At 30.8% G+C, this 16,151-nt stretch overlaps 1 protein-coding gene across 10 annotated transcripts in view; it reads right to left on the minus strand.

Moving 5' to 3' along the window:
• Positions 1-16,151, minus strand: part of LOC147817006 (histone deacetylase 9-like) — a 103,117-nt gene that overhangs the window by 72,551 nt on the left and 14,415 nt on the right. For 3 of the 10 annotated variants that reach the window (XM_087153569.1, XM_087153546.1, XM_087153566.1), the window contains exons 7-10: positions 11,624-13,361; positions 7,703-7,791; positions 4,228-4,636; positions 2,627-2,710 (exon numbers count right to left, since the gene is read on the minus strand). In XM_087153569.1, the coding sequence (XP_087009695.1) occupies positions 13,327-13,361 (35 nt within the window). In that variant the 3' untranslated portion in view covers positions 2,627-2,710; positions 4,228-4,636; positions 7,703-7,791; positions 11,624-13,326. Of the gene's footprint in view, positions 1-2,626; positions 2,711-4,227; positions 4,637-4,810; positions 5,247-7,702; positions 9,557-9,608; positions 10,517-11,510; positions 13,362-16,151 lie in introns of those variants that run through there. The other 7 variants (XM_087153564.1, XM_087153554.1, XM_087153559.1 and 4 more) reach the window with 7 other exon arrangements.

Genomic DNA, 16,151 nt, shown 5'->3' on the forward strand with positions numbered 1-16,151 from the left:
TAAGATAAGATATATCAAGAGAGTTTTAGAAAACAAATTATTTTATAGCTGTAATTCAGTTTGTTAAGAGCGGCAGGAAAAAGGTGAAAATGGTCCATTAAATTTGACACTTATATGAATATCCGATTATTAGAACGAAAATTATCCAGGGTCATACCCTTTTTTTTTGGTGCACTGTACATTACTTGGTATGATTTTATATGATAATTTGAAAATCGTTAGTTTATTGAAGAAACAGATGTAAACTTTAGAAGCATTAAGAACAATAATTTTAAATTACTTGAAATTATAATAATCAATTTCCTACAGCTTTTACAATCAAATATATTTTAATTAGTAATTTTAACAAATATAAGATTTTTATAGAAAATTCCTGATAAAAATATTTAGCACAATTTATGAAAAATATTTGTTTAACCAGGAATATTGTATGAATTAAAACGTGACTATAATATATTTAGAATAATATTTTAGGCTGATTTTAAAGTAAGTAGGGTGAATTGCACAAACAAATGAACTACTGTATATTACTCACATTTTTACCATTTTTGTAATAAGTAGGGAGAGTGGGGTCAATTGTAACATTTTTTACTTAACTATTTTTAACTAACAAAAAATCCAATATATTATTAGTATTAATTGACAGACAAGTAAAGTAAACTATCCTCTACTAGAAAATAAATACCTTATTTTAAACGTTATTATATTAGTTATTAACAATTTTTGACAGTCGTGCACTTGTTACAATTGTCCCCACTTACGGGGTCAATTGTAACAGTTTATAAACTTAACTAAAACATAGTTAACTATACATATTATCACAGTTGTGATATATTTTTTTACTGATCAAAATAGTAGTGATATTTTAGGAGTAAAAATAATAATGAGCAGAGGCCTAAAGGGTTAAACTTTTAACCTTAAGGGGTTAAAAATTTTAATTTATGCTGTGAAAGGTGACTAATAAAATAATGCACATGCAACATAATATAAATGATATAGGAAACTATTGGTGGTTCTTAAAGAGTTAAGTAATGGTTTGTAAACGTAAAATTATTTATTTTCAGCTGTTACAATCGTCCCTTTACTTATTGTTACAATCGTCCTCAAGACGCCATTTCAGCTTCCTTTGTTAAAAACAATGCTAGTTAATTAACAAAACTAATTTTTTTTATTGAAATGTTAATTAAGGTGTCCACTTACATATTCGGTTAATAATTTTTATTTGTTTAAACAAAATTACTTTGTTACAATATAATATTCTAATGCCAAAAAAAGTACTTACGTAGCGTGAAAATATCTTTTGTGATGCAACTCTTTCAAAAGTACATAAAAATGGTTGCCAGCAGGAATGTACATGTAGATTTATTAAATCACCTTATGCGCCAACTAGGAACCAAATTTAGAACCCGACACTCGAAACTTTTGCTCTGTTACAATCGTACAAACCATTGTAAAAACAATAAGGTAAAAAAAAAGCCCATAAAAGCTTTTAAAATTAAAGACAGTTTCTTTAATAAAATACGCCCGGCTTGGAGTTTTTTTTTAGTGAAAAGGCAGACTTTTATTTGCTAACAAATGCTTACTATTGACCAACAGTTTGAAGACACCATTTCTGGTGGCATAAAGGTTTACCACTATGGGTTAACATTTAAAGGCAAAATTCAAATTGTTTATTTCAAGGACAAAAAGTTTGTTTTATAGTTTGCTCTTGTTGCGACATATTATTTTTCGGATGGAATAAAAAAGTTTCAGGCAGTTTAATCTGTGTAATAATTTAATATATAATTTCCTGCAACGGGCTACTGTTTAGAAGTAAAAAATGAATTGCTTTGTAAATCAAAATGTAGTTAAAATTTATTTAATCCAAAAATTGTTGACAAATGGTCAAAGAATATTTTTATGGATTAACAATGTCATAAACTGGGCTTTAATTTGGCGACGAAATTCAAATTGCTTTTTTTTTCGTCGTCAAGTCAAATCAAACTTTTAGTTCTTTTGTTAAAAATCAGCGAAAACCTGTGTTGGGCATTTTTTAACAGTCAAAGCAAACGAAACTTTTTGATGATCAAATTTAAGTTACCAACTTTCTATAATTTTCATTGCAATTTAAAACATTTTATAAATTGCCAGATAGTTGTTCTAATTGTAACGCGTCGCTGAAGGAATTCTCAAAAAAGGATATAAAGCAATGCAGTTTTCTTTATGATGTGATTTTTTCGAATAACTATTTGAACGAAATAGCTTTTCTTAAATTAATGAAAAGAAAAAAGATTTGTGTATATCAAAATTCTAGTTTATACGAGCAATAGTTTAAAAAAAAATATGTAACCTGTGTTTCGAAATTTGCAGTTTTATAGAAAAGGCAGATAAGAAAAAAAAAGCCAGAGAAGAAACAGAAAGAGAAGTTTGAGAGAGAGAAGGAAAAATAAAGAAAGAAAAAAGCGAGAATAAAAAAAGGGAGCAAAAGGAACAGGTAGCAGCAACTATGGGTGACACTTTTTTCTCCTCCAAAAAAGCATAAATAGTATTATTGAAACTAGAATTGAGAAGTGAAAATTGAACTAAATATTTGGTCTGAACAAGTTGAGGTCTTAAAATTAATGGAACATGAGAATGAAATTCGTACCTGAGTTATGGTTTATCACATGTTGTACCTCCATCAACGTCATCGCTCTTCTCTAACGGGAAAAGAAGGCCACAACTATAAAAACTGCAAAGAAAATTATAAGAGAACAAATGTGGTTATCGGTATTTCAAATCATAAAATTGAATTAAAAATTTAATAGAAAATTAACGACACTTATATTTTACATAACGAATGTGTGCACTGGTCAAAAGATCACGGGAAAAGGTAGAAACGAAACATCAACTTATAGTTTGTCTATTTAAAGAACTCCCCTTAGGACAAATTCTAAAGCAGTCTAATGCTGTGGAAACTAGAAAAATAGCAGAAATAGTTTATCACAAGAGGGTGCTTTTTTTCTTCCCTGATTCCCTTTCTTTCACCAAACCTATCTTAAATATTGACACAACACTCTTACTTGAAATAGTTTAACTTTGTCATCGTCTCTGCTCCAGACGAATGGCGGGTGGAGTTCCTTCCATAGACAGACTGTATAAGAGATGGTTTAAGTAAGTCTTTCATTTGTTTTGAAAAGACGGACTGTGATTTGCTTTGCTTAATTATGTTTATACGCATTAGTAAAAAACAATAAGGTAAAACATTAAAAAAGCCAATAAAATTTTGCTTTTAAATAAAGGAGTGTTTTTTTTTAAAAAAAAAACTCTTTTGACTACTTAAGAAAAGGCCAACTTTTATTGCTACCCTACTAACGTATGCTTACAATGGACGAACATTTTAAAGACACGGATAAAGGTTTACTACCATGGGGACTAACATTTGAAGGCAAAATTCAAATTCGTCATTTCAAGGACAAAAAGTTTTATAGTTTGCTCTTGTTAGGTAAGATCATTTTGCGGATGGGATAACATAAATTTTAGGCAAATTAATATACGTTAATAATTTCCCATTCCGGGCTATTTTTTGGAAGTAAGAATAAAGTGTTTTCTAAATCAAAACATAGCTAAATTTTTTTCAATCTAAAACTTTTTTGACTAATGGCAAAAGTATATCTTATATGGGTTAACAGAGTCGTAAGCTGGGCTTATATTTGTAAGCGAAATTTAATTTTGTTTTTTCTTCCGTCGAAAACTAGGTAAAATTAATTTGGAATATTATTATTATATCTTTTAATATATTTATTATAGTTTTTAAATATTATATCTTATTTCCTGGAGAAATAACGAAACATTTATTGGGATATCAATTTTTTAAATTTTGTATTAAATTCAAACTTTAGGTTATTTTGTCAAAAATCAGCGAAATCTCGTGGGCATTTTTTTAGCGGTCAAGTAAACGAGTATTTTTGGTTAAATGAAAGTTAACAATCTCCTATAATTTTTATTGCGATTTAAAACATTTTAAAAATTGTCAGAAAATTGTTCTGTTTCTAAGGTGTCACTGGAGGAACTTTTAGAAAAGGACATAAAAGCAACGCAATTTTCTTAGAGATTTTTTTCGAATAACTATTTGGGCAATAAAGCTCTTCTTATATTAAAGAAAATGAAAAAAGATTGTTCTTAAATTTTATTGAGAAGTGAAAATTGAATTTAATTTTTTAGGCGAAACAGGTGATCATTGAGGGAATATGAGAATAAAATTCGTACCTGAATTATGGTTTATCACAATCGCAATCGCTCAATCAACGTAATCACTCTTTCCTATCAGAAAAAAAAGGTCAAAACTTGTTCTGCAAAAACTGAAAAGAAAATAATAAGAGAACAAATGTGTTATTAGGAATTCCAAATAATAAATTTCAATAAAAATTTATTAAAAAAATAGCAATACTTATATTTTACAAAACGAATGTGTGCACGATGCAAAAGATCACGGGAATAGGGAGAAACGAGAGAGCAACTTTATGGTTTGTTTATTTAAAGAACTTCCCTTAGGACAAAGTCTATAGTCGTCTCCTGCTATGGAGTCGTGTCAGTTGGCAGGGGTGCCTGAGGCCAAAGAGGCACTTCATCGCGAGGTGAGGATCGCTGAGGTGGTATGCCTTCTGGTCCTTGTAGCCTAGAAATAAAAGTAAGTATTATTAAGTGGACACATTACCCGAGTAATTATCGTCAGAGATGATGCAAATTATACATACATAAATATAAATTCATAAATAATAATAAATATGAAAACAAAACGCATAAGTATAAATACGTAATTATTTAGATATATAGATAATCAAAATTATACTTTCTGTACAAAGTTTGTCAGTATAACAAAGCAACAAACAGAAGCAACAAAAAACATTCCATCACATAACGCTTATTCATTGGTCCAAAGCTTTGCTTAGTTAATAGTGGAATAACCAGAAAATAGCGGGAAACCAGAAAATAGTAATAATGGAAATAATGAAAACCAGAAAATAGCACGGATAGTTTATCACAAGAGGGCACTTTTTTCTCCCCTGATTTCCTTTCTCTCTTCACACCTGTCTCATATATTGACCCAACACTTTTAATTGAAATAGTTAAACCTCCTCACCGCCTCTGCACCAGACGAATGGCGAGTGGTGTTCTTTCCATAACGCTGCATAAGAGATGGTTAAAATTTTTAATGTGTTTTGGAACAGGTGGAATGTGATTGCCTAGCTTAATTATTTATTTATTTTAAGACAAACACTGATCGTTAAAAATAAATTATAAATTATTAAACATAAGTATTGCTTTTTGTTTTATCTTTCCTCATGTGTGTGATAGATTATTAAAGGTAGGCAAGTAAAAACAATCTGACATACAGTGTGAATTTTATTTCGCTGTTAGGTATATTTCCAGAAGCCGATATGTGTAATATGTTCCGTTGTTGAAAGGTACTCATTCGTTAGGAGGAATCAAGAAAATCGTTATATGCATGTGACGTTAAATTTTGATATTACGCACTACCGATGGTATTATGATAATTCGCACAGTTTTAATAAAGAATTTTAAAGCGTATTTCCCGTAGTTTTAGAAAATATTTTTACTAGTAGTAGTACACCGAGAAGGATAACAATTAATATAGCTGTTTTAATTGCGTGGGTATATTCCTTTCAGTTTTGTGAAAGATTTCGTAGTGATGTTCATTGCTGATTAATTGATTTTTTTTATTCATCCCGTACTGAGAATGAGTATTATCACTAGTCATAAAATAAAGGTTAATGTTATGATTTTGCTGCCGGAAACAAGCATTGTGCAAATGTTATTAATTTAAAATATGTTAAGTCTGGAAAAAATATTGCGCAGAAGTGGTTATTAATTAAAATATGTTACTCCTAAAACTGATATAGGGATGAATAAGTACATAAAATATGGAGTTGTAAATGAAACAAAAAGAAATGGTACGATATGAAAATTTATAAGCTATGGATAGAGCGGTCGCTTTCCAATGAGGTGAACCGGGTTCGAATCCCGGCGATGACGGGTCGAGGCGAAACCGCATCCGGCTTGCACCGACCACAGTGCCGACGAAAAATATCCTCAGTGGTAGACGGATCATGGGTTGGAGTCCCCTTGCCGTCGGGCTAACCGTGGGAGGTTTTCATCTCCCTGTAACGCTAATGCGAGTTAGTTCCATCAAAAAGTCCTCCATGAAGGCAGATTTCTCTCAAGACTTAATCCAGGAGTTCCCTTGTCTTCTGGATAGGGTGATAAATTACAGGTCAACGGAGTTGAACATGGGTCATTGTAAAGCCGAAAATTGGGTCGGCTGTACAAAGACTATTATAAAATCGAAACGCCATGTGGATTTACGATACTATAAGCGTCAATTGAGAAGTGATTATTTAAAAGGGGAAGTGTAGAAATAATATTAACTGATGAGTAAACGGAATTTTTAAAACCCCAAGTAAAATGGTAGCAATTAAACTCTGAATCAGCTGGTTATTCAGGGCTTTATTAGCAATAACTGCCCAAAAAACACAATGAAATAAGTGCAATAAAACTTGCAAAAGTAAATAAGGGTTATAATATGCGGATAAGTAAATAAGTGCATTAAAAAAAAACATCTAGATTTTCTTTTAAAATGACGTGAAAATTCGTAGCAATGAATGAATGATTGAAAGACTGCATGGATTAACGAATATCGGCGCAAACCGAGTGTGTCAGAGTGATTTCTAGGATCTGCTATTCGAACTTCACGTGCTGTAATAACATCAATACTAAAAATGAAAAACTAGAATATCATAATAACTAAGCTGTAAGAAACATCGAAATTTTTAAAGAAAAGTAGAAATTCGTAGCTATAATGTCGAAAAGAGTGATCAAAACATATTTATGAAAGAATCGGTGCGAGTTGTGAGCGATGATAAAGTCAAATGGGTGATTTAGAATTTTCGTGTGAGCAATATATTAAAAATATTGGATAAATTTTATTTCAACGAAATTAAAAAGAATAATAACACTAAGAGGGACAAATGTACCGCATTAATTAATTCGTTTACTACAAATCTGAATTTGTAACTTAATAAAATATGACTGTGAGTGGGGATTAACATGATGTTTTAAAAAAAAAATAAAGAAAGAACATGATTTCTCTAGAGCGAACTATCTTTTAAACTTTCACAAATTCGGATTTTTTTTATTTTATTTTATAATCACTTTATTTGAAATTCTACCTGAAGCCAGTCATTATCGATGACATTATCATTATCGATGTCATTATCGATTTTTTTAAATTCTCAAATGAGAACAGAAAAATCATGAGCATTTCTATCCCATCTGATTCACGAGAAAGGCATCTTTTGAATATCTGCAGCGAAAAAATAATCCTTCAAAAATTTATGAAGGAAAGAAAACGAAAATATTTTATTCCTCAAAAGAAAAATCTTTTCTGCGAGGACCATATAACGATTCTGCCATCGGCCCTGTTCTTCATTAAACATGTAAAATAATAGGCAATTCCATACACGCTACGGACTGACTAAATGGATTGTGAAAACCAAGCTTTTTGCGTTCGTGGTGAAAATCGACGTAGTGTGAAAGAATCTAATTTTCGAAAAAGAAACTGATCGCAACGTTGGGCACAAAGTGTTTTTAAAAACAAAAAGAAATACAAATTCTACTGCAACTAGAAATTGTAATTTATGGAAAAAGAGAATAAAATTCTTACCAGAACTATGTAGCACCATATTATGCAGCGCAATCATCTATTATGCAGCGCAATCTTTCCGATCTAAAGAATAACGGCAACAAATTGTCCTGCAAAAAATGCAGAGAAAACAATAAATATAAACAAATGTTCTAATAAGCATTTCAAATAATAAAATTTAATAAAAATTTATTAATTAATTCACAACACTTTTAATTTACAAAACGAATGTGTGCATGGTGTGAAAGACTACTGGGAAGCAAATGAATAACAAAGAAGAGATGTCTTAAGTTTTTAAAATGCTTTGATAAGACTTGTTCTTGATTAGTTCTTTAATATAAATACTGAGCATAAAGAATAAATTAAAAAACCATTAAGCATATGTATTGCTTTTTAGTTTTTCTTTCCATCACAAAGCATGCATACGACTTGTTATTAATGGTAGACACGAAAAGACGCAAGATATACAGACTTGTGTGCTCTCAAATGGAGTTCCATGAAAAAGCTAGAGGTCTAAGACCTAGGACTTTTTTTAAAGTTTTCTTTAAACATTTTTGAGATCTACAAGTTATACTTAGATCCAATCACTAAATCTTTATTTTCTTGATATTTCGGATGTCATTAAGAAATAATTTAAAGCGAAATTAAGGAATTATACTAAAGCCAAAGAAAGATAAATGGTAAATACTTTTTTCAGAAAAAAACAATTTTTCCTATAATGTATTGAATAAATTGTTGAAAAGACACACAGTTTATATAAAATTTCTTTAGTATTTTCCAACAGCGATGTTCACATCAAAAGGAAATAACTTATTCGTTAGTAAAGAAATGTGCTTCAAACAGCTATTTTCAACATTCATATAAGTTCTTTATAGCTTTCATTTCAACAAAAGGCAAACTTCGGCTTATTTCATTCATTTTTACCTTATGTATATAGGATGAAAAAAATATCTTATCAAGATTCAGCTTAAGGATTGTGAATTTAACTTTCGAACATCAAACCCAATTTAATATACGAAATCGCATTTTTCAATTTTAAAGATATGAAAAACATTCATTCCTCTTTTTAAATATTTTGAAAATAAAATAGTCCTTTATTGGTTAATAAATTTATAATTGACTTTTAATAGTTTTTAATAATTAGTCCTCCTTTGGTTTCATATTCACAACTGCTAATGAACTTAATTTTATTTTCATTTTATAACTGGCGTCGAACAGTCGATCCAATGTTTTTGAGCTTACGACTACTAATATTCCGTAGCCTTGTAATTTTGAACCAAATTCAGAAGACAATGGAACTCCTGAGTCAAGTATTGGGAGAAGTTTGTCTTTGTGGAGGACTTTTTGATAGAACTAACACGCATTTGCGTTAAATAGAGAGGAAGACCACGAAAACCTCCGATGGTTAGCCTGACGGCAAAGGGACTTCAACCCATGATTCATTTACCACTGCGGATAATTTAGGTCAGTACTGTGGTCGGTGCGAGCCGGGTGCGGAATTTGTATCGACCAGTCAAGGCTGGGATTCGAACCCGGTAAAAGAAGTTTGATCATTAAGGGTTTTCACAGATCAAAAATATTGTAAACCGCTAAGCTAAAGTATCGCAGAATAATTTAAAATGTTACTTCGATTCAAACTCTTAGCTAACCAAACTGATTAATTTATCACTGGCTCGGGCCTAAAGCGTTTGCCTTCCAATGAGGTGACCAGGTTCAAATTCCAGCTATGGCTGGTCTATACGAATTCCGGCTTGCACGAACCACAGTGCTGACGTAAAATATCCTCAGTGGTAGATGGATCATGGGTGAGAGTTACCTGGCCGCCAAGCTAACCATGAGAAGTTTTCGAGGTTTTCCTCTCCATATAATGCAAGCGCGGGTTAGTTGCATCAAAATGACCTCCATGAAGGCAAATTTCTCACAGTACTTAATCCGGGAATTCTCTTGTCTTCTGAATTGGGTTCAAAATGACAAGGTTACGGAGTTCAACATTAGTAGGAGAGAGTGGGGTCAATTGTAACATTTTTTACTTAACTATTTTTAACCAACTTTGTTAATTGACAGACGATCATCTGTCAATTAACTTTACTCGAGTAAAGTAGACTATCCTCTACTAGAAAAAAAAATAAATACCTTATTTTAAATGTTATTATATTAGTTATTAACAATTTTTGACAGTCGTGAACTTGTTACAATCGTCCTCACTTACGGAGTCAATTGTAACAGTTCATAAATTCAACTTAAACATAGTTAATTATACATATTATCATAGTTGTGATATATTTCTTTATTGGTCAAAATAGTAATAATATTTTAGGAGTAAAAATAATAATGAGCAGAGACCTAAAGGGTTAAACTTTTAACTTTAAGGGGTTAAAAATTTTAATTTATGCTGTGAAAGGTGACAAATAAAATAATGCTAATGCAACATAATATAAATGATATAGGAAACTATTGGTGGTTCTTAAAGAGTTAAGTAATGATTTGTAAACGTAAAATTATTAATTTTCAGCTGTTACAATCGTCCCTTTACTTCTTGTTACAATCGTCTCCAAGACGCCATTTCAGCTTCATTTGTCAAAAACAATGCTAGTTAATCAACAAAACTAATTTTTTTTATTGAAATGTTAATTAAGGTGTCCACTTACATATTCGGTTAATAATTTTTATTTGTTTAAACAAAATTACTTTGTTACAATATAATATTCTAATACCAAAAAAAGTACTTGCGTAGTGTGAAAATATCTTTTGTGATGTAACTCTTTCAAAAGTACATAAAAATGGTTGCCAGCAGGGGTGTACATGTAGATTTATTAAATACACCTTGTGCGCCACCTAGGAACCAAATCTAGAATCAGACACTCGAAATTTTTGCTCTGTTACAATTGACCACACTCTCCCCTAGTCTTAAGCCCGAAAAATTGGGTTACCTGTTTAACGACGGTTGTAAAATAAAATCAATTTGTAGAAGTTAGGTACAAAATGTTTAGACTGTAACTTTTTTAGCAGTTGAGAACATAAAAAGTTTTGACAGGCTAACAATTCCGTATTTAACGGTTAATGTTTGGTGTAAAATTAAAACACGTGGTTGTTTGGTCATAAATAAGTGAAAACTATTTTTTGACCTTATCTAACGACAATTTATTTTTTGATCTAACGTAAGGTGGTTCAATAAAAATAACACCGGCACACAACCCTGTACTTTATCTTTCCGGATCCAACCAGTTGACCGCTGCCACCAGAATTTTATTTTGAGAGAGAAATTTTATTGAAACTTTTGTATTTCTGGATCATACGTTGATTAAAACTTGCTTTTAAACTTCTTGTCGCATGAGCAAACGATTTTCTACTATAGCGCCTACTTTTGAATAAAAAAATAAAAAAAACAATCTTGTGTTTCGTAGGTCAGAACTCAGCTAAAATTTGATTCGCTTATAACCGTTTTTTAACTGTGATGGCTAACAAAAATTTTTGTCGAAAATTTTGTTTGACAAAATACGTAAAGAAGGAAACTATCAGTTTTATTTAAAATTTTAAATCTAATTATGTCATAAAAGTGCTTATTTTTCTATTCAAGGAAATTGTATAAAATATAGTGTATATTAGGTATTCATTTTTCTGGGTTACTTTTTAGTTTGAAGTTGTTTATTAACTGTATCGTGAAATATGTTTTCAGGGTTTAAATTTAACTGCAGGATATGAAATAATTGACAAAATGGATTAAAATTAAACTTTGGTTGGTTGGTGTCGTATCCTCTATAGAATCATATTTCATGGTGTGCTTGAATAGTTTTGTTATTTCTAAAAAAATACCTTAATCGGCTAATACCTTTGGGTGGTAGGAGGGAAATAAAATACCTCCCGCGGACCAACAGGCAGAAGTCCAACCTCTTCGTAGGCTCTGGCAACCCCCCTCCTCATTTCAAATTAAACTTTACTTACAGAATAAGCAGAAAGCATCTTTCTTTAGTATCTAAACTCATATTAGGAGGTTCAAAATCATTCTGGAATTAATCTCAGTCACACAGATTCCAAATAACGAACTAGATCCAATTTTGTCAGGTTGTTTCCTATTTATCAGACTACTGTGAAGAAACATATCCTACAAACCTAAATTACATTACATTATAATAAACTAGAGACAACATTGATATCAAATAATTTAAAGTCCCAAAAAACCAAAAAATTTAAAAAATCTGAAAAAATTAATAAAATCTGAAAAGAAATTAAGTTAACGACATTAAAAGCACACAGTACAAGGAAAACGACTTAACAATCACTAAACTAATTAACACAGAGATAAAAAAAACATGGGGTGGAAAACTAATTTACATCGGATCAAACCAAGAAAAAAAAATCTGAATAGCAGAACATTAAAAAAAATTCCTCGAAATATCTATCAAACACATTAAAAACACTTTAAGAAATTGTAAAAAATAAATAAATAAATAAAAAGGTTGAAAAAAATTGTAAAAATATACATACTTTTTTATTAAATAATGGAAATATTATAAAAGTGAACCCAGTGAAAGATGAAAATCAAGCATAAACAAGATAATATAAACAAAAAGGAACAAAAACAACGAACACAAATTTCATTCGATGCACAGAAAGAAAAATGCTACCATTAAAAACATAAACAAGATCACACACACTGGAACGAAATCGAAGAAACATTAGGAAAAAGTGGTATACCAATTAGAAAAACAAAACACCCATTCATAAAGCTAAAAAAAAAAAAAATTGGGAAAAGAAACATTGGAGAGAAAAATTATCCAAAAAAATAAATAAATTAACCATTGAAAAAAAAACGAACAGAGATTGTAAATGAAAAGCCAACACGCATTGGAAGTGAAAACCAAACACACATCTGCATGAAACCCAACCACAAACTAACATAAAAGTGAAAAACGTCTTAAAAAATTCATCTATTTGAAAAACACTAGAAAACAGAGTGAAAAGAAGAATAGAGAAAAGGGTGGAAAAATTGGATTAAAGATTTGGATCAATTGGACTGGAGAATCATGAAGTATGGAGAAAGTAAAATAAAAAAATAAAATAAAAAAGAAATGAATAAAGGAAACATAACTCGAACAAACAGAGATCTAATACTAATATAAAAATTAATAGATATAATAATTAGAATTTGAAAACGGAAATAAAATAAAATGAAATTCGTCGCTTGTAATTCGAATAAAAAGAAAAAGGAAATACGTCAAAAATCCGATGAAAAAAATTAGAATAATGGATAAAAGCGTTCGATGTCGAATGTTGTTAAAACGGAATGAACAAAATTCGCCGCATGTAAAAGCGGGCAAATCTCGAACGTATGTTGCGAGCGGCACGCTGGAACGAAAATGTGCTAGTCGTCGGAAAAAAGAAAAACCCGAAATAAATTAATTCTGTTTCATATCCAAAGAAAAAAATGCATTAAAGCCACTTTACCTCATTCCAGCAATAAATGTGCGTGTACTTCCAGTATCGCACCAAGCATAACTCAGGATAAATAAATGTCTTACCTTACAAGTGTGAACTTACCTATCAACATAAGTACAAAAAGAACGCCCTTCAAAAAGTCTTTTTAAAGTTAAATTAAAACTTACCAATACTTTTTAGTTACTTTATATTGATTCATTTCATGAATGTTAGACACATAAATACTGAAGTTTATCTTCTGATTCTAGTTAGGAAAAATGAAGAAAATTAAATTCTATTCATAATGGCAAATCATAATATTGAATTGCATTTATTAATACTCATTCATTTAAGAAAAATAGTTTGTTCCTTATGCATAGCAATTTACTTAAACAAGATATATTTAAACATTGAAAGTAAAAAACATATTTACAGCAACGATTGTTTTGAAAAATACTTTGAAATGTGTAGTCTATTGCGATGTATTATAGCAGTCGTGAAACTTCTCAGCACCTTTGTTATCATTTGTAAACTTAATAAAGTTTAAAATAAAACATTGAAGTAATCTTTCATAGTCTTGAATTTTAATTATTTAATGTATTCATAGGAATCAAATGGTTTATAATAAATTGTATTCACATAGCAGAGCTACCAACATAGTTTCAAAGAAGAAAGTAAAAAAGGACCATCTTGTAGTTAAAAATATAACTTAAGAGGAAAATGTATATTTAAAACCATTTACATTCAGTTACTACAGCAAATCATTTAGTCAAGTCTATTTTTTTTTTTGTAAAATGTTGCTTAAACAGGATTGATTAACAAGGGAAAGACTCGATTTGAGAAATTCACAATGTAAGGAAACGTGGTTTAATAGAAGCATAGCTTGAGGGTGCTCACCTCTTAAAATTACCTCCAAAGAAAAGAATTTTAAAATGTAAGCGTTCCTTATACGAGGGTTGCTATTTATATTTCTAGCCTTGGCAACAGTAAGTGTTGCTAGGCCACCGCAGACGATTTCAATCGAAAGTTTGATATTTTTCAACATAAATTCAGCAGACAATTTACCATTATAGCTTCATTTGTGCTGTTGACAGTAAATTGAATCGTGAACATTTTCGTGCCATTATTTTTCATAACTTTCGACGTGGATTGTCAAGACAAGAGTGCTTCGATGAACTTAATTCTTTATTCAGCGATAAAGCGCCATCCTACAGCACTGTAAAAAATTGGTATAACGAATTTAATCGTGGTCGATGTTCGATCCAGGACGAATCCCGTGCAGGTCGTCCAAAATCCGTTGTTGTGCCAGAAAAGATCGATGCTGTGCGTGAACTGATAAAGCAAGATCGTCATGTGACATACCGTGAGATAGAGGAGTCTTTGGATATTAGTATGACTAGCATCAATAAAATATTGCATGAACATTTGAGCGTAAAAAAAATTTGTTCGCGTTGGATCCCGCATAATCTGACAAACGCTCAAAAAAAGGCTCGTGTCGAATGGTGCAAGGAAATGTTGGAAAAATACGTTCAAGGCACATCAAAGGCTGTGTATAACATCTACACAGGTGACGAATCATAGATCTATGCATATGAGCCGGAAACAAAACAGCAATCAACTGTATGGGTCTTCCAAGACGAGGCAAAACCAACAAAAGTTGTTCGAGGAAGAAGCACATCGAAACAAATGATTGCCTGTTTCTTCGGCATTAACGGTCATGTGGCAACAGTGGCGTTAGAGCAACGCAGGACGATCAATTCTGAATGGTACACGACCATTTGTTTGCCAGAAGTCATCGGAGAAATTCGAAAAAAGCAGAGGAACAGGTGAATCATTCTTCATCATGACAATGCGAGCTCTCACACATCGACTCAAACAAAGGCATTTCTGATGGAGCGAAAGAAGAACTGATGGGTCATCCGCCGTACAGCCCTGATTTGGCACCCAATGACTTCTTCTTATTCCCACACATCAAAAATAAACTACGTTGACAACGATTTTCGACTCCCGAAGAAGCTGTTGATGCATTCAAAACGCATGTTTTGGAGTTACCTCAATTGAACTGGAAAAAGTGCTTTGAAAATTCGTTCAAACGCATGCAAAACTGTATTGATCATCATAAAGAATATTTTGAAAAACAATAAAGCCAATTTCGATCCTATATATTTGTTTTTTCATTATTGGGCTAGAAATATAAATAGCAACCCTCGTAATCTAGCTACTCTTACTTCTACTGCAGCTCTATGTCTGAGAACTTCACAAGTTTAATAAGTAAAAAGTTTTCCTGATCACCACAAGCAGAATTATCATTAGGTAATATTTTTACCATTTTTCGACTAGTTAGGGTGTTTAAATTTTAACTGGAGTATTGTGTGAGATGACAGTATAAGTATCAAACGTTTTCTATAACGTTCAGCTATAATCAAAATGTTACTAGCTATTTCAACGACCAAAAGATCTTTATGCCCATCGAAATTTCCATTACTTTTCAACAAGCTATTGAGCTCAAAATGTAATTTAGTGCGTGATGTTAATAATCCAATTTGATATTATTCAATTCCTATTATTAATTCACACTCTTGTTCAATTGTTCAATAAAATACTTTTTTATTCATCCACTCAAGTGTTCAAATACATTTTTTTCAAACTTGTAGTGGATGATGACACTTGAAGTGAATGCAGTTTTTTCAAATATTAATTCATTCATTACATTTAGTTAGGAAATTTTTTTAATTATTTAATAAAAAGTAAGTAAAATAAAAACATTTTTGTTGACCTAAGTAAGAATTGAGTTCAATTTTTTTATATTACTTTTTTTAAAAAATAATGTTAGTAAAATTAATGGCACTACTTTAACTAAACTTAATTTTTAAGTAAGAACTCACAAAGAAAATTACAGACATCAAACTAAAATAAAAAGTTTAAAAAATTATTTTCTAAAATGTTTTAAATTGGAAAAATATTTTGATTTTTGTTAGACCTAAAATGGGTAACGAATCTTAACCAACACAGGGCGCATTATTAAAGTCATTGCCGGCGGACCATGCGATACTGG

Source organism: Parasteatoda tepidariorum, chromosome 1 (assembly GCF_982258835.1).
Source record: "Parasteatoda tepidariorum strain Cologne lab strain chromosome 1, Ptep-v5.0, whole genome shotgun sequence".
Classification (NCBI taxonomy): domain Eukaryota; kingdom Metazoa; phylum Arthropoda; class Arachnida; order Araneae; family Theridiidae; genus Parasteatoda; species Parasteatoda tepidariorum.